Consider the following 21,692-nt stretch of genomic DNA (forward strand, 5'->3'; position numbering starts at 1 on the left):
GAGAAGGGAAGAGGCAGGGAAGGTAGAGATGGTGAAAGGAGGCAAAGCCATCCAGACAGAAACAAAGGCAGCCATTTGTCTGCTTGCACAGAGCTCAGATGGACACTTTACTGCAATCACAGGAGCTGCTTGTTCCCTAAAGGTAGAGACCAGAGAGGGAAAAGCTGAGACAAGACAGAGTCTAGGAGGAAATAGCTATGAAGGGAGTGGGGGGATATTTAAAGCATTATACAAACTATTACGTGTTAGCATTAGCCAGAGCCCACAGAAACGGGGACAACAAGATGGTGTGAGACAGCTGGAGACCAAGAAAGAAATAATGACAATGACACATGGAAAATAAATGAAGACAAGAGGGAAGCGGTCAGTCACAGGGTTGGGGGATCTGGGTGGGGGCGCGTCCCCCTGTCGCGTGCCACCGGCTGCAGGCCCGGCTGTGGGGCAGTGACGAGCAAGGTGACTGCGGGCAGCAGCCCGGAAAGGAAGCAGTGCCAGGGCGCAGGTGTGCGGAGGCCCAGTGCTGAGCCTCGGGTGGAGGGAGCTCTGGAGCAGGGACGCTGCATTCCCCGGCTTACCTCAGCTCACATGAGCCCTCCAGCCTTGGGCCTCTTTACGGGCTACATCTCCAAAGGATCCCAGTTTCTGCCAAGACAGGGATCCTCACTTCTTCCCCCCAGGGACACACTTAATGAATCAGTTCATTGGCCACCTGCGACCTGGGCCCCATCCCCGACCACCCCACCCCTACCCCAGTCTCTCCAGATCTGCCAGGGCTCAGCCGGTCAAGGAGCCCGCAGGCAATTTCCCTCTTCCTCACTCTTATCACCTGCATTCGCTGGCTCCAAGGAGCCTGAGGAGCAAAGGGAGGCCAGAGGGTCTAAGTACGAGCCAGTGCAAAGACAGGGGAGCAGGGACCCACCCGCAGCACCAAACAGCAAAGTCTCCTGTTTTATTAGTGTCCAAGGAGGCTGAGGGCGGGAGGAAGCTAAGTCTGGAGAGAGGACTGGAAAGGTCTGGGAGGAGTAAGGTCCTCTTCAAGGGTCCTTCAGTCTCTGAACCCCATCCCCCATCAGAGGGTTCAGATATGAGATCCCCCCACAAAGGTAGGTGGGTGGGTGGGGGTGGGGCTGGTGCCGGTCCAGGAGGAAGACACTGCTGTACCTCCTCACTGTACAGTCACCTCCAGGCAACGACTCCCCCTCTTCTTGAAGCTCAGCTTGCCATTTCCACCACCCCCGGGGCCCTGGATGACCTTGACAGCCAAGCTGCTCTCCTTGAACCTCACTGAGAACCTGGAGGGGAACAGACAGAAAGGCAAAGCTAGCGCCCTCATCCCCCACCCCTACGCCTATATTTTCATGGTGGCTTTCCCTCCCCTTCTTGAGCCAAGTGCATCCTCCCACCAGCCCCCTATGTCAGAAGACTCAAGGCCACAGAGAACTTGGGTGGCCCTGACCTGACACAGTACACTTCACTTTCTGACAGGACACAATTTCCCGGTCACAGTGACCACCGGCTTGGTCATGTGCCCTAAGCCATCCCCCAGCCCCAGCTCACGGCCTTACTCCTCAGTCACGGTGACTGGAAGCTGCCTCTGCGTGGTGTCCAGCACAGCACGGTACATGTTGGTCAAAAGTTCAATCACATGCTCACTGACCAGCAGGACGTCCCCCGTGGAGCCCACCGGTGACATCTTAGGAAGGGGAGAAACAGCAGGGAAGGGAGTCACTGTTTTTTCTCCTCAGGAGCAGCCTGGGAGACATCAAAGGCCCAAAGTGAGAGGTCTGGCCCCCATGGCCTCCAGCGTGCCCCAGCCCTGGGACGCCCACCACCTTCTCCAGCCTGGGGCCCTGCCCCCACCCAGCTCTGATACCTCACTCAGGTGCAGGCTAAAAAGCCCATCCTTGAAGCTGGTGACGGACACCCCAGCCACACTGTTCAGCCCAATGACAGTCTTGGCCTGGGAATTCTTGGTGTCTGTGATAATCACGTGCCCCTTGGTCAGAAGGAGAACGCGAGAGGAAGTCTAGGGACAGAAGAGGAAAGGGTGAGGAGAGGCTGTGGTTAACCCCCACCCGTCCAGCTGCCAGCCGAGGCTCCGGAGCAGGCCGCGCCACGGAGGGCAGGTGTGGGCCTTCACCTTGCCGTTGCCACGATTGACCTTCATCACAGTCTCGGCCACCAGAACAGGCCCTTCCTCCCTGCCCTTCAGCTTCTGCAGCTTGGGGTTTCTTTGCAGCCCAATGTAGTCACCGTGGAACGGAACAGGGACACTGAGGACACACAGGAGGGACGCAGTGGAGACAAGGTCCTTACCTCTGACCTCCAAGGTCCTTGTACCTCTCCCACTGGGTTCCCGGCTTAGTCCTCCCGTGCTCCACCCCCCATCCTCCACCATATCCTCTGTCTCAGTGGTTCTCAGAGCATGGTCCAGGACCAACACCAGCATCCCCTAGGACCTTGTTAGAAAGGCAAATTCTTGGGCCTCGCCCCAGACCTCCTACATCAGCAACTCTGAGGAGGACATGCAGCAATCTGGCTGTTATCCAGTCTGCCAGGTGATTCTGATGCACACTGCAGTCTGAGAACCACAGCTCTAACCACCTGGGGAATCCTCTCTGCTCCTGAGGACACTGCGCAGGGGCAGGGAGGCCCTCACCTCTGGGGGTATGAAGCCTTCTTGCCCTTGAACAGCTCACTGGCACAGAGCTTCTCCCTCAGGACCTCCACCTGCCTCGGGGACAGCTGATCCCGGAATTTCTTGCACTGTGATGGGGAGGGAAAGGAGCTAAGATCATGGAGGAAGAAGGCAGAGCTGGGGTGGGAGGTGGGGAGAACACCAAGACATGGAAGGAGAGGGGCAGGGACTGGAAAGAGACAGAGGGAAAGGGCAGGCACCAGACACTTCAGAGTGGGCAGGAGGGGAGGGGGCCGAGGGATGCTGGGGCGGGGTGGAGACAATCAGATACAAGCCCGGGAGGCTGTGTGCCCAGCGCCCAGCACGCGGCCTAGCCCCAGACAGGTGTTCGGAACTATTTCCGGAGCAGAGGAGCACTGTGCTAAGTGAAGTAAGCCAGACAAAAGGACAAATACGGTATGATTTCACTTACATGAGGTACCTAGGAGAGTCAAATTCAGAGACAGAAAGTAGATTACGGGTTCCAGGGGCCGGGGGACAGAGGAACGGGGAGTTATTGCTTACCGCGCACAGAGTCTCAGCGCGGGCTTTACCGCGCACAGAGTCTCAGCGCGGGCTGATGACAAAAGGTACGGCGGTGCCTGGTGGCAATGGCTGCACAACAGTGCGAATGTGCTTAATGCCACGGAACTGCATACTTTAAAATGGTTAAAATGGTAAATTTTGTGTTACCACAATTTAAAAAAAATTTTTTAAGTGGAAGAAGGAGGCGGAAGAGGAAAATCAGAGAAAAAGGAGGAAAAAAAAGACAAATGAGAGAGGAGTTGTCTGGGTGCCAGGAGAGGCTGCCCAGGCCCCGCTCACCTTCCACTGGTAGAAGAGCTTCTGGAGTTCCTGGTTAGCTGTGCTGAAGTACTTGTAAGGGGCGGCTGGCCACTTTTTGTCCAAGACATTGGTAGACGGCAAATTGTTCTTCAGCCCCAGTAGGAATTTCTGTGCCTGGGTTGGGAGCGGGCGGTTGGGAGTGGGATGATGAGAAGACCTCCTGACAGGCAAACTGGCACCCAGATCCTGCCACTTCAAGGGTGCAGGCCACCCACAGGGAGAAGCAACAAGTAGAGCTAAGGAGATGGAAGGGAGTCCCTCCCGATCTCTTTCAGTGTGAAAGTAGACTTGAGGCTGGGCAGTAAGAGCGGGAACAGGAGATGCAACGGAGAGGATTAGTTCCAAGCAGATACCTTCTACCAGGGGTAGTGAGGTGGGAGGAGCCAATATGAAAACTGGCCTTAATATTTGGCTCCTGTAGCTTCCTGTTCTCGAGGCTTATAATTGCCTACAGATGGCTGCCCCACTGTCTGTGTTAGCTATTGGACGGGTACCAAATCTTCCCCCATCTCTGCTCAGTGAAGCCCAACACCTCTACCTGGCATTCACAGTCCTCTGCTCAGAGCCCAACCCCATGCGACAGGAGCCAGCAGTACTCTGCACACCAGCCACACCAGGCTCCCCGCCTCAACCCTGCCCGGCCCATGCATCGCCGCTCTGGGCCTCAGCTCATGGTGCCCTCAAGCTCAGTTCCACCAGCCCAGACTCTACCTATCCTTCGAGATGCAGCTCAAAGCCCTCCCAGATTCCCTGGGCCAGGGGTGTCTCTCCTTTCTTTGAAACCCCATGGCACTTTGTCTACACTTCTTGCACTACTGTTATTTGCATGGAAATCTTCTCCCTCTTCTCCCGCTTCTACAGCGTGAGTCTTTGGGAGTCAGGATCCCAGGTCCTGAGTTTTTTCACCAATCAACATCGAGTATCTGCTCTGTGCCTGGCACTGTTCTAGGTATGGAGACACAACAGTGGACAGAGTAAACAAAGTCTCTTCTCACCGAGTTTACATGATACTGGGGGTGGAGAAGGAGACAGCCCACAAGCAAATAAACACAGACTGCAGCATCAAATAATTATATACACTATGATGCAAAAAAAAGCAGAACTGAGACAGGAAGGAGTGGTAGCATACTCCAGACACAGAAGGAAAGCCAGTGTGACTGGCCTGAATCAAGCAAGAGGAGATCAGAGAGTCAGTTGGCCAAGGACAGATCATGAAGGGCCTTGTAGGCTGTGGTAGGGACATTTAGCTTTTATGTGGAGCGAAATGAAACACCATTACAGGGTTTTAGGGGAAGAGTGACATAATCTGACTTAAGAGTTTACATTTTAATTTTTTTTAATTTTTAAAATTTAATAAATTTATTTTCTTATTTTGAAATTTTTGTTAAATTTGCATGAAAGCTGAAAAAACATTATAATGAACATCTGAATAACATATACTGCCCACCTAAATTCACCAACTGATAATGTTAACATCTTCCCCTATCTCTGTGCTCTTTCCAACACATGCACACGTATATACAAATGCATATAAATATATAAACACACACATATGTACAAATCTTGGCTGCTATAGCACCCTAAAGTAGGTTACAGTTATCATGACATCTTCCCCTAAAGCTTAAGCATGCATTGCCCAAAAACCAGGATATTTCCCTACACAATCATAATTCCATCACCACACCTAAGAAAATTAACATTAGACACATTCACCCAACAGCAATGCACGGCAAATCTCTTCAAATGTCCTTTATAAACTCTAAAAATGTCCTCTTTGACTTTATTTTTCCTGACCCAGGATCCAAGCAAGTTTCACCCATGGCATCTGACTGTTTAGTCTCCCCCAATCTAGAACAAGGACTCAAGTCTTTATATCCCAGGGAGCACCTAGCACCCTGTTTGTGTATGGGATAGAATTATTGCAGGTATAGAAAATGACTTGATCTTGAATACGTCCAAATTTTTTGAATTTTTATGAAAACTTTTTACTGAGACATTAAGTTAAAAAACTAAAATAGAAAAAGGCAGAGCACACAGTATACTGCTGTAACTCTCCAGGAACTACCCGAGCTCTTTGTATCTTCCACTACAAAGGTCTAGGGGGCTTGGTCTAACCACCCTGGCGTCCCCAGTCCTTGGCCTGGTCTGATTTAATTCAATAAACGTTCCCAAGCATCTCCCATAATCCACCACGTTCCAACTGATGTGCAGCTTCTGAGGTTTTTCTTTTTTCTGCTTTTTTTAGATCTAGAAAGTTCTGCTTTGGGACGTCCCTGGTGGTGCAGCGGTTAAGAATCTGCCTACCAGTGCAGGGGACACGCGTTTGATCCCTGGCCCGGGAGGATCCCACATGCCATGGAGCTGCTAAGCTGGTGTGCCACAACTACTGAGCCCACGGGCCGCAACTACTGAAGCCCATGTACCCTAGAGCCCGTGCTCCGCAACAAGAGAAGCCACCACAATGAGAAGCCCATGAACGGCAATAAAGAGTAGCCCCTGCTTGCTGCAACTAGAGAAAGCCCACGTGCAGCAATGAAGACCCAACGCAGCCAATAAATAAATAATTTTTAAAAAAAGTTCTGCTTTTCCCTATGCAGCTCTCCTGACCCCAAGTCTACCCAGAGCCACAGATGCCTGGATTGCGTGTGTATGTGTTGAGGGTGGGGAGGGGGACAGTCATAGGTGGTGGTTAAAACTAGAGTCAAATAGTTTGTGTTGCAGCTCTACCACATACCAGCTATGGGACACCTACAAGTTATTCAGCCTCCCTGGGCCTTAGTTTTTTACCAGTAAAATGGGAGAAAGAGTTTATTTTGAAGAAACATATACTTTGAATAACAATTTTCTGGGCATGTTTAACTAACCTAGGTGAGAAAACCATGGTGCTGTTTAACTGTAAATAGATTGATACAAGATTAGACCAATACTTGATGTGTACAATTTTAGTACGTAGGGTTTTGTGCTTTAAAAAAAAAAGTTCAGTTAAATAATTAATTAATTATAAAATAAAATGAGGGAAAGATAAGGGCCCACCCCACAGGGTTGCTGAAAGCATTAGAGTTAATGCATGTAAGGGCTTAGTGCATAGTAAGTGACCAAAAAATAGTAGGTATTAGCATTAGTTATAGGCAAGGCAATGGCAAAATATGGACTAGTCAGAAACACTGGGGCAGTCAGTGCCCAGTGGTCCCCTGTACGCAGACTTCCACAGTGGATTTGATTTATTGAAATACTGGTTTAAACTCAACAGCTCCTGTGGTGGCATTCAGCAGATGCCTGATGATATACAGGTGAAAGAGAAGGTCGACGAGAGGTCAGTCAGGAGATAAGAGCAAAATCAGATTACAGGTCTCAGGTGTGCAGCAAGAGAGCACGTACTCTAGTAAAGCAGACACCCTGGAGCCTGCCCGAGGAGAGCCCAGGCAACAGAAGAGGCCTAGGACACGGAGCTTCCCCGGGGATGGGGAGGAGGACACATGAAGACTCAGGGAGGCAGGCAAGAGGCCCGGAGCCCCCATTCCTCAACTTAGCCGGGGAACAGAGAGGAGCGCCAGTGAACGCATCTCGTGTCCTTACGAGGAAAGTCAGTAAGAGTCCTAACAACTGTCAAAAACCAAATCAGCCAAGGTCAGTTCTAATTCACTCCAGCCCTCTGTCCAAGATCTCCCACTCCTCTTCTCTGGTCTTTCCCCAGGTTTCACTGGAAATGCTGTTCTCCCTCTGTCTGGTTTCCTTCCAACACTTCTCAGAAGCACCATGGCTATCAGACACGTGTCTCTGGAAATCACCCCCTTTCTGTCCCTATTTTCCTCTCACTGGAAACCATCCATAGTCCATAGTTTGAATGTCCAGGCCTGCTCCTGGCTTCTTCCTGCCCACCCCGACCCCAGTCCTCCAGAATTAACATCCTTCCTGAGATTCAGTTTCAGCCTGGCCTGCTGCCGTGTCAGAAGAGATGGAAGGAAGATATGATTCCTCCACCTTCACCCAACCCTAAAATGAATCTCAGGAGGGTGGGTTACTTAACCCTATGTGTGTCCTCTCTCTGCTCTTCAATAAGGCTCAGCCTCTTCAACTGTTGCTAACCACCCAGCCCCAGTCTTTTCTCCAGCCTATTCCCCATGGACCAGTCAGTGGGTGTGCTGGGATCCCTTCCTGCCTCAAGGTTGCCTGCAGTATCTATTCATGCCAAAATGTGCTCTGATTCTGTCCCTAGGCCCCGAGACACTGGGGCCCTCCCACTGCAGGCTGCTACCCCATCCCTGCTGCTCCCAGGGTTTAAGTACATCAGACAGAAGAGGCTCTTGGGGAGAAGATTTGAGTCACCTCCTCTCAAACCTCATATACTTCCTCTTCCCAACCTGTCCCTCCCTCCGCAATGCCCTGTTTCCACCCTCATCCCCACCACTTACTATGCTCTTGTAGATGAAACTTGACAAGGTGAGGGCAGCCCCTGACCGGAAGTACTTTCTATAATTCTTGCGGGCCTGGCAGGGACATACAAGAAAGGAGCCAAAGTAAAGACAGAGTTATATCTGGGAGACAGAAGACAGGCCTAGAAGAGGTTCTAATATTTATCAGCCACACAAAGAACAGAGTAAGATAAAGAGCTGAGGGAGAGAGTACAGTCAGACAAGCCAGCAATCGAGAGGACACTCAGAGCAGAAGGCAGAGCTCTGCTGCCAAGTCAGAAACACACTCAGGCACGTATTCAGATCTCCCCAAGATGCATCCCCACTCGCAGACACACACAGACACAGATGTGCCAGAGATGTGCCCCGGCGCGGGCAGGACTTCCCCTCCCCTGCTCTTCCCCACCAGCAGCAGCTGGCGTGACCAGGGGGTGCCATGGGAGGGGAGGAAACCCCTCTCCCTTCCCCATTACCTTCCACCCTCTCACAAAAGCCTGGATCAACAATGCTGAAGCCTTCATTTTTCCATAGCGTTTCTTTTGCTGTAGAAAACAATGGACTTGTTAGAAAAACTCCACCTCCTGAACCACCTCTCCGCTTCCCACTTTGGGGTGGGGTAGGACTTTGGGTAGGACTTTGGGGATAACGGGTACCATGTTGCCCCGAAACCAAGAGGCAATGAGGATCTGACTCCTGCGCATCAGCTGGTAGTGGGTGCGGCAGCGCCAGCCGCGATACACCTTCTGTATGAGCATGGCCAGCTGCTGGAGCTGCAGGCGCCTCTGATCCTCCAGGTAGAAAAGCTGTGGAGGGGTGGAAGGGGGCACAGAGAGGATGGCCTAGAGGAGCCCCACAGCACCAAAGGCTTCCCAGCCAGCGTTTTACTCAGTCATTCCTTTGTCCTCTTAGTTTCTTCATTTATGCATTGATTCATTTAATAAGCATCTACTGAGCTCTAACTCTTTAGCAGGCACTGTACTAGGACTTGGAAACTCAGACACCCTGACTCTCAAGGAGTCCTGCTTCAGGCAGAGGTGCTCAGATGGTCCATGCAAGCACACCTAACTTCCCGGGCTCAGGGCAGGCAGGGTGGGAACCCAAGGAGTCAGTTCCCAGGGACAAAGTCCCTGCAGAGAGGATACTTCCTCATCCACAATCTGTTCCAGGTTCTAGAAGCTCCCTTCTCCCAGCCTCCCTCTCCCTCTGGTGGAGTCAGTTCCCAGGGACAAAGTCCCTGCAGAGAGGATACTTCCTCATCCACAATCTGTTCCAGGTTCTAGAAGCTCCCTTCTCCCAGCCTCCCTCTCCCTCTGGTGGAGTCAGTTCCCAGGGACAAAGTCCCTGCAGAGAGGATACTTCCTCATCCACAATCTGTTCCAGGTTCTAGAAGCTCCCTTCTCCCAGCCTCCCTCTCCCTCTGGTGGAGTCAGTTCCCAGGGACAGTCCCTGCAGAGAGGATACTCCCTCATGCACAATCTGTTCCAGGTTCTAGAAGCTCCCTTCTCCCAGCCTCCCTCTCCCTCTGGTGGAGTCAGTTCCCAGGGACAAAGTCCCTGCAGAGAGGATACTTCCTCATCCACAATCTGTTCCAGGTTCTAGAAGCTCCCTTCTCCCAGCCTCCCTCTCCCTCTGGTGGAGTCAGTTCCCAGGGACAAAGTCCCTGCAGAGAGGATACTCCCTCATGCACAATCTGTTCCAGGTTCTAGAAGCTCCCTTCTCCCAGCCTCCCTCTCCCTCTGGTGGAGTCAGTTCCCAGGGACAAAGTCCCTGCAGAGAGGATACTCCCTCATCCACAATCTGTTCCAGGTTCTAGAAGCTCCCTTCTCCCAGCCTCCCTCTCCCTCTGGTGGAGTCAGTTCCCAGGGACAAAGTCCCTGCAGAGAGGATACTCCCTCATGCACAATCTGTTCCAGGTTCTAGAAGCTCCCTTCTCCCAGCCTCCCTCTCCCTCTGGTGGAGTCAGTTCCCAGGGACAAAGTCCCTGCAGAGAGGATACTTCCTCATCCACAATCTGTTCCAGGTTCTAGAAGCTCCCTTCTCCCAGCCTCCCTCTCCCTCTGGTGGAGTCAGTTCCCAGGGACAAAGTCCCTGCAGAGAGGATACTCCCTCATGCACAATCTGTTCCAGGTTCTAGAAGCTCCCTTCTCCCAGCCTCCCTCTCCCTCTGGTGGAGTCAGTTCCCAGGGACAGTCCCTGCAGAGAGGATACTCCCTCATCCACAATCTGTTCCAGGTTCTAGAAGCTCCCTTCTCCCAGCCTCCCTCTCCCTCTGGTGGAGTCAGTTCCCAGGGACAAAGTCCCTGCAGAGAGGATACTCCCTCATGCACAATCTGTTCCAGGTTCTAGAAGCTCCCTTCTCCCAGCCTCCCTCTCCCTCTGGTGGAGTCAGTTCCCAGGGACAGTCCCTGCAGAGAGGATACTTCCTCATGCACAATCTGTTCCAGGTTCTAGAAGCTCCCTTCTCCCAGCCTCCCTCTCCCTCTGGCGGGCTCTTCAGTTCTTCCACCTTCCAGCCCCACAAGTGCACCATCCAACTCACAGTCTTAGGGCTTCTGATGAAGATCTTCGTCTTCCCAAAGGCCAGCTCCTCTGAGGACACGCTCAGCTCCCCCAGGACCTTCTCCACCCCCTCCCTACAGGAGCAGGTGGGGAAAGCTGCTGAGGGGCATCCCAGGGGAGGGTTTCCCCACCCCCTTTCACCCCGAGAGCAGAGTTCAGGGCTCAAACAGACTTCAGAGCCTCTGAAGAGGGACCATTCAATTCATTTCCCCAACTACCCATTCGCCGAGCTTCGGTGATGTGGACCTGGCCCCTTCCCCCACAGAGGTTCCCCGCACTGCCCCTCCCCACTCCTCAGTCTCCCACTCAGTCCTACCGGTCTCCACCATTCCAGCGAGGCCAAGTGCTCCGGCTCAGCAGTCGGTACCTTTCCAGGAAGGACCTGTAGGCCTGGCGGTAGGCATAGCCCGCTCGTCGCACCCGCACATTCTCCAGCAGTCCCAGGTACCGAGCCTGGACGGCCACCAGCTCCGAGGAGAACTGACCTCGCTGCTGGCGCTCATTGGGCTTGATACACCTGGTGGGAGGTGGGACAAGGCCCGGGCTACAGGAGCTTCACCCTTGCCAGTGTCACCCATCCTGGTCTCCACACCCCTATTCTCTGTGCATTCCCGTTAGCTGGAAATTTTCAGAGGAAGCAGACACACCGGGCTTCCCAGTTGCACTCACTAGAGCATGGTCCCTACCTGACCACGATGCTCTCTGCACTACAGGACTCTCAGCTCCTCAGCTGGCTCTGTTTTCCATGAGGAAAAGGCCTCTGGTACCCTTATTCCCAAGACCCCTCCTCCCCACACAGACATGTTCTACCACGCATGGACCCTGCACATGTCATCACAAACGCAGCACGTTCCCCTGTGTGCCCAGCATGTCACCTGATGTAGTTGGGGTTCTTGGAATACAGGTTCTTCATGAGAGTGGCCACAGAACCCTTGAACTGGGCCCCAGCAGTTGGGGGGCGTTTGAGAGATGCCTGCTTTGGATCACCCTCAGGAAACAAGGACCGAAGGAGCGGGTGCCGGGCCCTCCACATGGCCCGGGACAAGTCCCGGAAGAGGAGGTCGTTATTCTTGTCGATGAAGCTGCTCGCCTGGTAGGTCACCTGTACAGGAAGAGCCCACCACACTGTCTGTCGTGCACTTGGCCCTCCCAGTCTCCTTGTGAAGTGCTCCTGGTTCTCACCTCCCCCCAGGGCCTCCCCCATTGCCTCTGGTCTGCGCCCGGGCCCTAGTCTCCATCCTCCAGCCCCACGACATCACCTTGCCCGCATAGTGGCGGATGCGGAAGCAGCTGAGGCCCATGCTGCGGTCGTGCTGGTGCTGGGCATTCTGGGTGACTTTGCTCTCAAAGTAGTCGTGCTTGGAGAAGAGCTGGTTCAGCTTTGCTAGGAAGGTAGCGTCACTGACCACCCCGGGCCGCAGGCACTCCTCGTCCAGCACGGCCAGAATGCCTCGCTGGTTCTGGCCAGGGGAACGAGATCAGCCCAACCTAGACCTGGTCCTTCAAAACGTCCACATCCTCACTGCTGCCCCTCTGCCCCCTCATCCTTTGCCCTCTTTACCATCCTTATCAAGTGGGATGGGGGAGGGGGGAGAGAGAGAGACAGGGGAAGGGTGTTCCAGCAGCCTGGAGGGGGAGGTCCCAGAGATGAGAGGATAACTTACATGCTCAATGAGGTTACAGATAATGCCATTGTCAAAGTAGTCCACCTTCACCCACGGTATGCCCTGGCAAGGGAGACATGACAAATTATACAGAGCAGGTCCAAGACAAGTCTCCAAAGACCTCACCAGAACCAGGCCCCCTTCACCCACCCCACAGAGGACCATCAGAAAGCCCTACAGTTCAGAGGGGCCCTTGGTGTGGTTTCTGTCACGTCCTCATCCCTTCAGTGTTGATGGAGAATTTGTGGGGTGGATGGACAAACGTATGGGAGGACCCAGAGCAGTTGTGAGGGAGTGAGACAGTGCAGCGAGCCCTGTAGGTTGGAGAGGGAAGTGGAATATGTTGGGTGAAGGCTGGGATAGGGACTACCCCACTGTGGGAGTGGGGAAGGATCCTTGAGTATGTGGAAGAGCATATGGCCACACTGCTCTGGCAACAAACTATAGACCCAAAGCATGGAAGCGAGTTTATCATCAAACAACAAAACTAATTTGATATCTTCAAAGACCTTCACTGGTAATTCTCAAACTCAAGTGTGCATCGCAAGCACCTGGAGGGCTTGTTAAAACACAGACGGCTGGGCCCCACCCCCAGTGTCTGACTCAGCGGGTCTGGAACAGGGCCCGGGAATTTGTCTAACATGTTCCCGGGGACACTGCTGCTACTGCTGGTCCAAGACCACTGATCTACATGATACTTCCGGCGCCATATAATTTGTTTTCTAAAAAGCAAGAGTGGTATAGAAGCAGAAGACCCAAAGACCATACATCTCTAACGTAGAGATTTGCTGGGCACCAGGCCTACAGACAGGAGAGCTCCCGACCACCCAAGGGCCGGCCAGACCTCCCAGGCTCAGGCCATTCCCAGGTGTGGCTGGGGAACACAAGCCTTCCTCTTCCTCCTCCCTCACAGGTCTTCAGGCAATGCAGAGTGGAATTAAGTAAAGTTGCCCTCCCACGTCATCCCAAAAATACCTCCCCCAACTGGCTAAATGAAAAGCCTATGCAGTTATAGAAAAGCATCTTTATGGACAGATACAGAAAGGTCTCTTGTGAACTGGTGAAAGCAAGATGCAAAACAGAGTGTATTCATTGCCACCTGAATAAATTTTGTGGGGAAATACATTTACAGATTTGCTTGATTACACATAAAAGACCTCTCGAAGGAAGCCAACTTCAGTTGCCTCGAGATGGGGGGGAGAACTAGGAGGCTGGGATGGGGTGGAAGGGAGATCTTTACACACCCTTTTAAGCTTTTTGACCTGAAGCATGGGAATGTGTTATCTATTTGATAATTTAAATTTTTAAAGTAAAAACATCCAAAACTAAAAAAAACTTTTAGTTGTGACCACACTGCCTGAAATTCTGCCACAGAATTTCTCCCAGCTCCTGAGAGCTCACAGGGAACATCCCTAGGAGGGCTCTGATGAGTGAGACGCAACCATTCACACTTTGAAATGAATTAGCTCAATCAAAGAGCTTTTCTAACACTGGGCCAGAGAAAATGGGGGTTTTCACTGAGCGGGGGAAGGAGTGTGGAAATGCTGAGCCACGGGCACTTTTGGTGAGGAAGTCTGGGGTCAGGGTGCTACAGGAGGGACAGCAACATCAGTGCAGCCCGGAGGAGACAGAGGCCTGTGAGACGTCAGAGAAGGGAGTCTGTGGCAGGGATGTGGTGGGGTGCCGAGCCCAGGGGAAATGCCCCTTCTAAGCGCGGCTCAGCCTGCCCTGGGCCAAGCACAGCGGTCACTTCACTCTCGTCAGGACTCTCCCTGACCCCGACCCACCCCTGACCCCCTTCCAGCAATCTGCCCCCTCCTTGCCTGGCCTGCAGGGGGAGGATGGGGAACTGGGGGTGGAGAGCAGAGAATTAGGGCTTCTTCATAATGCTGGAATGTTCAGCTGTGCAAGGGAAACTTTTTGTCCCTGGTGTTCCCATCTGGGGACAACGGAAAGGAAATTGTGAGCAAGGAGAAGGAAAGATCTGGCATGTGCCTAGAAGCCGTCTGAGAGCGGGGAGGCAGGGAACTCGCTTACCTCTCTCTTGTACTCCTCTTGCTCCTCTCTCAGCGTTAGCTCTATGAACACCTGCTGCAGCTTCTCATTGCAGTAGTTGATCACAAACTGTTCAAAGCTATTAACCTGAGGTGGGTACACAGGTTAGAGACCAGCTCCGCCCAACACCCTGCCTCTGTCCTAGCCCTACCTCCCATCTCTCACGCCCCACTTTGAGCCTGCCACCCCTCACCCTCGGGAAGCGGGGTGCTCAGGTTGCTGAAGCTCTCTCACCTCCAGTATTTCAAAGCCATAGATATCCAGGACCCCCATGACCTTCCTCTTCTCCCCGGCGCCCACCTGAAGAGGAAGAAAAGATAAATCTGAGGACCGGCCCTCTGCACACCAGGCCAGGCCCCTCTGGGATGGATGTGAGTGAAGCAGGGGGCAAACAGAACTTGGGTGAGCCTGATCAAGCTGGAAAGGAACGGGTGTGATTTTACTCTCACTCTTCCTCTATATGCTGAAGGACAAGCAGAGAGGGAGGAAAGGAGGAAAGGGAAGACGCAAATAGATTCCAGGGAAATGCTCCCATGGTACCAAATAGGAAGACATCAAGACGGTCTCAGGAAAATAACCATCCCTTATATTTGTAGAGCATTTTACAAAAAATCCTATGACCTTATTTCATTAAGCTGTATATCCTTATAAGGTGTGATTATTCCCGTTCTACAGATGAAAACAAAATCAAACTTCAAAAGAGCTCCGCATTTACCCAAATCTAGATTCAAACCCTATTCTACCCCGCTGCCTTCCAGTGACAGCTTCTAAACTGATGGCACTCTCACGTACAGAATTTTTAAATAATAGCTTTATTTTGACCTAATTTGCACACCATAAAATTTACCCTTTAAAGGCATACAATTCAGCAGGATTTTTTTTAGTATATTCAAAAGGTGCACAACCATCACCACTAAATCCCAGAGCCTTCTCATCCTCCTCAAGTGCACCTTGTGCCTATAACCCAGCAGCCGTCACTCTTTATTCCCTTGGTAACAGCTGATCTACTTCCCAGCCCGATGGATTTGCTGATTCTGGACATTTCATACAAATGGAATCATACAAAATGTGACCTTTTATGTCTGGCTTCTTTCACTCAACGTGTTTCCAAGGTTCATCCATGTTGAGCATGTATCAGTACTTCATGCCTTTTTATGGCCAAATAACACCCTACTGTACGGATATACCACGTTCTGTTTATCCATTCAGTAGCTGATGTACACTGGGGTTGTTTCCACTTCTTGGCTTTTATGAATAATGCCTCTATGAACATTCATGCACAGGTTTTTATGTGGACATCTGTTTTCAATTCTTTTGGAAAGGTACCTAGGAGTAGAATTGCTGGGTTATATGGTAACCACATATACAATTTCACCTGATCCTCACTAAATCCTGTGAAACAAGTAGGCATTAGTGTCTCATTTCCCAAATCAGGAAACCGAGGTTCAGAATCTTTGTGAAATGGAAAGACCACGCAGCTGGTAAGTAGGGAACCCAAAGAGTTGAACTCAAAAAAAGAGAGAGGTTTCCAAAACACACTATCAAAAACACACACACAGATACATACATACACACATGTCCACCATCCTCCCCACTCTGTTCATCGCAGAGCTCAAGGCCTGGGGCAGGCAGAGGAGAGTGCTGAGGGACGGGCAGTCTCTCACCTTGATACTCTCGTTGATCCGATGCACTAACCAGTTGAAAAGGCGGCTGTAGACATTCTTAGCCAGAGCATCCCGAGCGTACTGAGCCTGCAGGGCAGGGCCAATCGGTTAGTGTGGCAGCCACAGAACAGACTCAAAACCCAGCCTCCTCCCACAAGGCCCCTCACCTGGACGACATTCAGTGCAGTGACCACCTTCTCTTTGGCTGTTTCCATGGTCCTTGAGCACAGAGCCCTCTCTAGTTCCACTGAATTCAGTCCCACCATTTCTCCAATCTCTCGCACACCTTGAGCGACAAGGAAATACAACACGGCCTGAGAGGGGGCTTGCTCCCAGGAGAGGGGGCAGGGCTGCTAAGACAAGCCACTGAGAGCCTGCTCTTCCGGGGTCTTACTGGGGAAAGTCCTCACAGCCAGTCCAGAACAGGGCCCTGGAGGAATTGCTGGGGAGGAGGAGGAGAGAAGGGAGGTCTTGAGACTTTGCATGCATTACCTCCTTTAATATGAAAATCTACTGAAATGGGTGTAATCATCCTCATTTTGCAAAGAATCCACTGAGACTCGGAGAGGTCCTAGAACCTAGGTCTCCCAAACGTCAAACCCTCTTTCCAGTATGCCTCACGGGCAGTTCTGAATGAGTACGTTTGGGGAAGAACTCCTGAGCGGGCAGAGGGGGACTGAATCAGAGTGAGGTCTCTTATGCTGGAGATGGTGCAAGAACAGAAATTGGAGGAGGAGATTCAGGGAGCTGATTGGGTACAGACCTCTCCCATCACGGATGCCACTTGCTGGTACCCCATTGGCCTGGAACTCATCTGCCAGTTCCACATTCCCCAGCTTCAGCACCAGGGCCGCCACCTCTAGCACCTGTCGAATCTCCTCCTCGGAGAACCCAATCACAGTCATCGCACTCTTGGGGAGAAAGGAGAAGTCCAAAGCTGAACTGCAGTGCCAGTCCAACGCCTCCCTTCTCAAAGCCAGAGCCTGGGCTCAGGACACGGCCTAATGGCCCATCACGGGTACCCACCTGGAGGGCCTTGAAGTTGGCTGCGTCATCCATGCCATCCACCCTGGACGCCCCTGGGTTCAGGTAGGCATAGCCATTTGTGTCCTGCTCAAGCTTCAGGGACTCTGCAAGGGCCAGCATGAGAGAAAGGGGTCAGCACCCAGGCTTTCTGGAGTCCTCCAGCCGAGACCCTCACAGCCCTTACCCTAGGTTGGTTCATTTATTCAGAGGAGCTGTTTTTATTTTAGGTTCTTCCCCTGCCTCCTTGGTTTTGGGATCATTAACTCCTATGATGATCGACTACATTTTTAAGTGGTATTTAGGGTTTGGGTGTTCATAATTGTTGAGGTTTTCCCCAACTTTTACGAAAGAAAAGCCTCATTCTACTCTTCTCCCCACCCTCAGGGTTCTAAACAATAAAAACAAACAAGCAAATCCTCCATCCTGCTCAGTGGTTCTGGGAGGACCCAACCCTGACCCCCTTATGGAGGGTTTCCTCTGGCGTGAGGCTGAGTCAAATGGCTCTCCTGTGTTCCCGCGTGGTGCATCTCAACCCCAGGCCACAGCACATGGGCTGGGCTTCGGGTTTCTTTTTTCTCTCCCTCCTACAAATGAACAGCTTGTGTGTTGGGACTGTGTTTTTCATCTTCACATTCTGTGTGCCTGGCTGACATGCAGGAACTTTTTTCTTTTTAATAAATGAATCAAGGGAATAGTCAAAGCCGTTCACCTGAGATAGGAAGGAATGGGTTACTCATGAAGCTTGAAGGGTATCAGTTATCTGTTATTCAAATGATCTGAAGATCAGGGAGTGACCCTCAAACTACAGTTTAATGACAACTTCCCCTGAGATACAAATTTTGAAACAAGAGCCTGCTAAAGATGGGTGTCCAGGAGGAGAATAAGTCAGAAAGGCCCTGGGATGATGACACCAGGGAGGGAGGCCCCCAGACTCAACTTAAACTGATGAGTGAGAATCAGCCAGAGCAAGACTCTAGTGCCTATGATTCAGACAAATTGAATACAATGAAGACTATTAAGCCAGGAGGGAGGATGAGATCTGTGGGAGCGGAATGGAGATAGGCAAAAGTCCAGCACAGAATAACCGGGAACCAAAGGGAGAGGCTCTTCGGGGCCAGACACCCACAGTGCCCACAGCTAGAGAGGGGATCGAGTGGGGAAGCTCTGGCAGGGCTTTACGTCCCATGAGACTCTGCAGTATTGCCCATCCAGAGCCACCTGAGACCCATCCAGCATCCAGGCTGAGTGGTCTCTTCCCCTCGACAAGGCAAGGTGCTCCACGTCTTCTGCCCCTACAGCCAACTGCAGAGCCTATTGGCACTAACCACACTGTATTGTCGTGTATCTGTTCACACATCTGTCATCCCTACAAGACTATAAGTTCTGCTGCAATGCAAACACAAGTGATTGTTCCTTTTCTTCTTGACAGCAAGGGAAAAAAAGAGAACAGAGAACAGGCTAAAGGAGGAAGATAACCTGGCCTGAAAGAGTTAATCATTCCTTGTTTTACTTTAGGTGTCACTGCTCTGTAGTAACCAGATTTTTACTTCACAAAGCCAATGCCCTGATACCTGCGCAGCATCCATCATCCTTAACTCTGTGTGAGCACCATCCTGCCTCTCACTCCCTAACATCCTCATGACTCGGCACCTGCCTTCCACACGACCACTGTAACAAATCACCCCTGTAGTTTTTTGGGTTTTTTTTTTTTTGTGCTTGCATTTCAGAAAGAAGGTCTCCAGCCTGTAAACCAACAGACTGCTGGACCCCGACGCCAGCTATGACTGTTTTGAAATAATGCAAAGGCAAAAGAATGCAAGGCCTTCACTCTCTGGATCCTTTTCATTTACCCCGGACTGCAAGCCCCACATATAAAATCTTCCCCGACTCCCAAGGAAGGGGGGCACAGTTCTTGAGGCGCTAGCCTGCTGTGTCTTCCCTTCTGCCTGGCACAAAAATAAAGCCATCTCTCTCTTCCTCCAAAATCTCTGTCTCCGTATTTCTCTTCGGCCTCACTGCACAGAGTAGCCGTTATTAGGGTAATAGTTCTTCAATGACAAGGTCCATGCCTTACTCAACTCTGTATCCTTAGAAGCAGATGCAGACCCAGGAACTCCAACTAGAGCTCATTGAAAGTTCTTGAACACTTGTAACAGCCTGCCTGACTTCTGCTGATCTATGGATAAAGTCCCTTAAATTGAAGATAGGAAAGGATGGTAAATGGAAATAAGTGTTCCATTTTTGAAGCCAGCTTGGGGAAAGAGGAATCCAGGCAGGACAGAGAAATAAGAGCAGTGAAGAGGTAAGATGGCTTCTTCCTAGCAATAGGAGAGAGAACACAGAGATCAAGGGACTTGTTCCCAACAATGGGTGGATGAGACTCAGGGTGGGGACTGCCCTGAGGTTCAAGGGAAGAGGGCTACGGGAATCCTGGGGCTCTGGGGATTGAATGGAGGCTAGGGATGTCCGGCCATGTGTTGGGGGCAGGCACATACTCAGTAGCTGTGCATCTGCTCCAGCCAGTAGCTGATAGAAGATGTGGAAGTTCCTTTCTCCATCAAGCTGCTTCACCACACGAGATTTCTCAAGCAGATCTGGCAGAGAATTCAAAAATAACATCCTGAGGATCTGGGAGGTACCACAGCTGCCCTCTAATTCTGCCCTCATCCCTGGTGTTCCTAGCGGTTGGGAAGCCTGGTGGTCTGATATTCTTCCCTGCTATGGCAGCAGATTAGCACAAAGGGACACCGTGGGGCAGGTGGGAAGAGGGGTAAGGGGGATGGGGAGACACGTACAGTTTGTGATGATGCCACCGACGGGGGATCCCTTGAAGTCAAACTCAATATCCATGTATTTTCCCTTCAGAGACCAGAGAGAGAGACTTGGTTTCCTCCTTTTCTTGCCACCCTGTCTAAGAGGGATCTGTGCCACGTTCCTCCCTCTCAAGACCCCACACCCTCTCATCACAGGCCGGGGAGATGCTCACTCACAAATCGAGAGGAGTTGTTGTTGCGAATGGTCTTGGCATTGCCAAAAGCTGCAGAGATGAGGGGAGGGGAAGTAAGGTGGCTGAGGGGAGGAAAGGGACTCCAGAGGAGAGGAAGGTCCTCCAGCCATCAGGCCAATCTCAGATTTTTTAGGCTGAACGAGAACAGAGATTTGGGGACGGTCGGGTGTGGGGAGAGGTGGAGAGGGCAGAGACTGGACTTCTCACCCTCCAGCACTGGGTTTGACTGAAGCAGTTGCTCCTTCACCGAGTTCACCTGCTCCCCTTTCCCACAGACGGCCGCCACATAAGACATCACTAGCTTACTAGCCTCTGCAAGAGAAACCTGCACGTGGATCCCCCCCAATGCCCTTAACCTCCCGCATTCCAGTGCCTCACACCAGAGTTAGAAAAAACCCGGGAAGGAATTTCAGGGGGTGGGGGCAGGACTGGGCCTGTTTTGGAAAGAGACAAGGGGGCAGTTGCAGCAGCGACTCCATGGCTTCCCCCGACCGACCCGGTGCCTCACCCGTCTTGCCGGCTCCACTCTCGCCCGTGATGAGGATACACTGATCTCGGTCCTGGTCCCTCAGTGACTGGTACGCCACATTTGCCAGTGCATAGCTTGCGGGGAGGAAGTAGGTGGTGACTAGTGTGTGGCTGGTCCAAGACAACATCTTTCACTCGATCCCCGGTCCCCAGACTCATTTGCCCTCCCCACTTGGACCAGAGAAGGCAAGCAACAGGCCTAGGAAGGGGCCTCCAGAGGGCCAAGAAAGGAGGGGGCAGCTGGAGAACCTCCTTCGGGAGAAAGGACAGAGGAAATGTGGATGTCTCATCATAGCAAGCTGGGGCCCTGTCACCCTCCCTCAGTCCCTCTACTCACAGATGGGGCTTCAGCTCATAGAAAGTATAGTCCCAGTATTTGGAAATGAACTCTGGGCCATAGATGGGCAGCTGTTGGTAGGGGTTCACTGAGACCACCACGTTCCCAATGTAGGTCTGGAGCCAGGAAAGATGAAGGGAATGAGCGAGGGTGGGGGCTGGGGGAGGCACGTGGACTCTCTGGTCACACACCCACAGCCAGCAGCACCCGTGCACACTCACATAAATCTCCTTGTTTTCATAGCGCAGCTGAAGGTTCTTGATCAGAGACTCCTGCTCCAGGGGTTCCAGCAGCACGAGGTCCTCCACCCCCACAGACCTTTCCAGGAGAGTCATGTCCAGAGGAGCTGCTGATCCTGGAGTCAGCTGGTTGATGTCTGCTCCGCTTCAGGGGCCCGTAACTGTTTGAGGGAAGGCAGAAGGGCCTAAGGGAGCCTTCCCTCCCCCCGCCCCCACCGCCCCCGCTTAGTCCTGGCCCTAGAGAGAGCCCCCAGTCTGGGACAGTCCTCCAGACCAGTCCAAGCTAACTGTGGAGGCTGCAGAAACTCCTGGCGGGAGATGGGGGAACCCTCTGCTCCCTGAGTTAGGGTTGGTGCGGGTGGGACAGGACTACCCGCCTCCGACCACCAGGGTAGAGAAGGCACCCAGCAGGCAGCAGCAGGAGGAGCACCCCTGAGCTTGCAGGGGAGAGGGCTGCGGGGGAAAGGGTACGCAAACTTCACGCCACAGCCAGGCACTGCACGCTCCCTCCCTCCTGCCCTGAGGCCCTGGCCGGGGTCTGGACTCCCTCTTCACCACCCCCCGCCCCGTTCTCCTTCTCAACTCCCTCTCTCTCACAGCCCGTGTTTCAGTCACCCAGCGCATCCACACCCACTTCAAAAGCTGTCGCCAAGTCCTTCCTCCCCTCTCACTGCTACA

General features: G+C 52.3%; 1 protein-coding gene across 1 annotated transcript; it reads right to left on the minus strand.

Annotated features, from left to right (window-relative positions):
* Positions 1-1,113: 1,113 nt before the first annotated feature.
* Positions 1,114-21,119, minus strand: MYO1A (myosin IA). The gene is made up of 27 exons (XM_057702164.1): positions 20,997-21,119; positions 20,776-20,891; positions 20,419-20,513; positions 20,118-20,222; positions 19,894-19,940; positions 19,699-19,762; positions 19,399-19,497; positions 16,904-17,007; positions 16,641-16,788; positions 16,045-16,163; positions 15,878-15,964; positions 14,448-14,513; positions 14,196-14,300; positions 12,159-12,221; positions 11,754-11,954; positions 11,370-11,596; positions 10,811-11,011; positions 10,475-10,568; positions 8,589-8,738; positions 8,409-8,477; positions 7,936-8,010; positions 3,503-3,637; positions 2,660-2,766; positions 2,141-2,273; positions 1,874-2,026; positions 1,566-1,693; positions 1,114-1,292 (listed from the first exon to the last, which is right to left on the minus strand). The coding sequence occupies exons 1-27, from the start codon at positions 21,108-21,110 to the stop codon at positions 1,166-1,168; spliced, it is 3,132 nt and encodes a 1,043-aa protein (XP_057558147.1). The 5' UTR covers positions 21,111-21,119; the 3' UTR covers positions 1,114-1,165.
* Positions 21,120-21,692: the final 573 nt, after the last annotated feature.

Source organism: Hippopotamus amphibius, chromosome 12, assembly GCF_030028045.1.
Source record: "Hippopotamus amphibius kiboko isolate mHipAmp2 chromosome 12, mHipAmp2.hap2, whole genome shotgun sequence".
Classification (NCBI taxonomy): Eukaryota; Metazoa; Chordata; class Mammalia; order Artiodactyla; family Hippopotamidae; genus Hippopotamus; species Hippopotamus amphibius.

Bases quoted from the DNA above. Each gene is read 5' to 3' on its own strand.
- MYO1A (XM_057702164.1), bottom strand. From the start codon at position 21,110: ATGACTCTCCTGGAAAGGTCTGTGGGGGTGGAGGACCTCGTGCTGCTG. The intron at 8,739-10,474 runs GTGAGTTGGATG...ACCCCTCCACAG, and splicing joins TCATCAGAAGCCCTAAGACT to CTTTTCTACCTGGAGGATCA. The intron at 8,011-8,408 runs GTAATGGGGAAG...TGTCCCTGCCAG, and splicing joins CTTTTGTGAGAGGGTGGAAG to GCCCGCAAGAATTATAGAAA.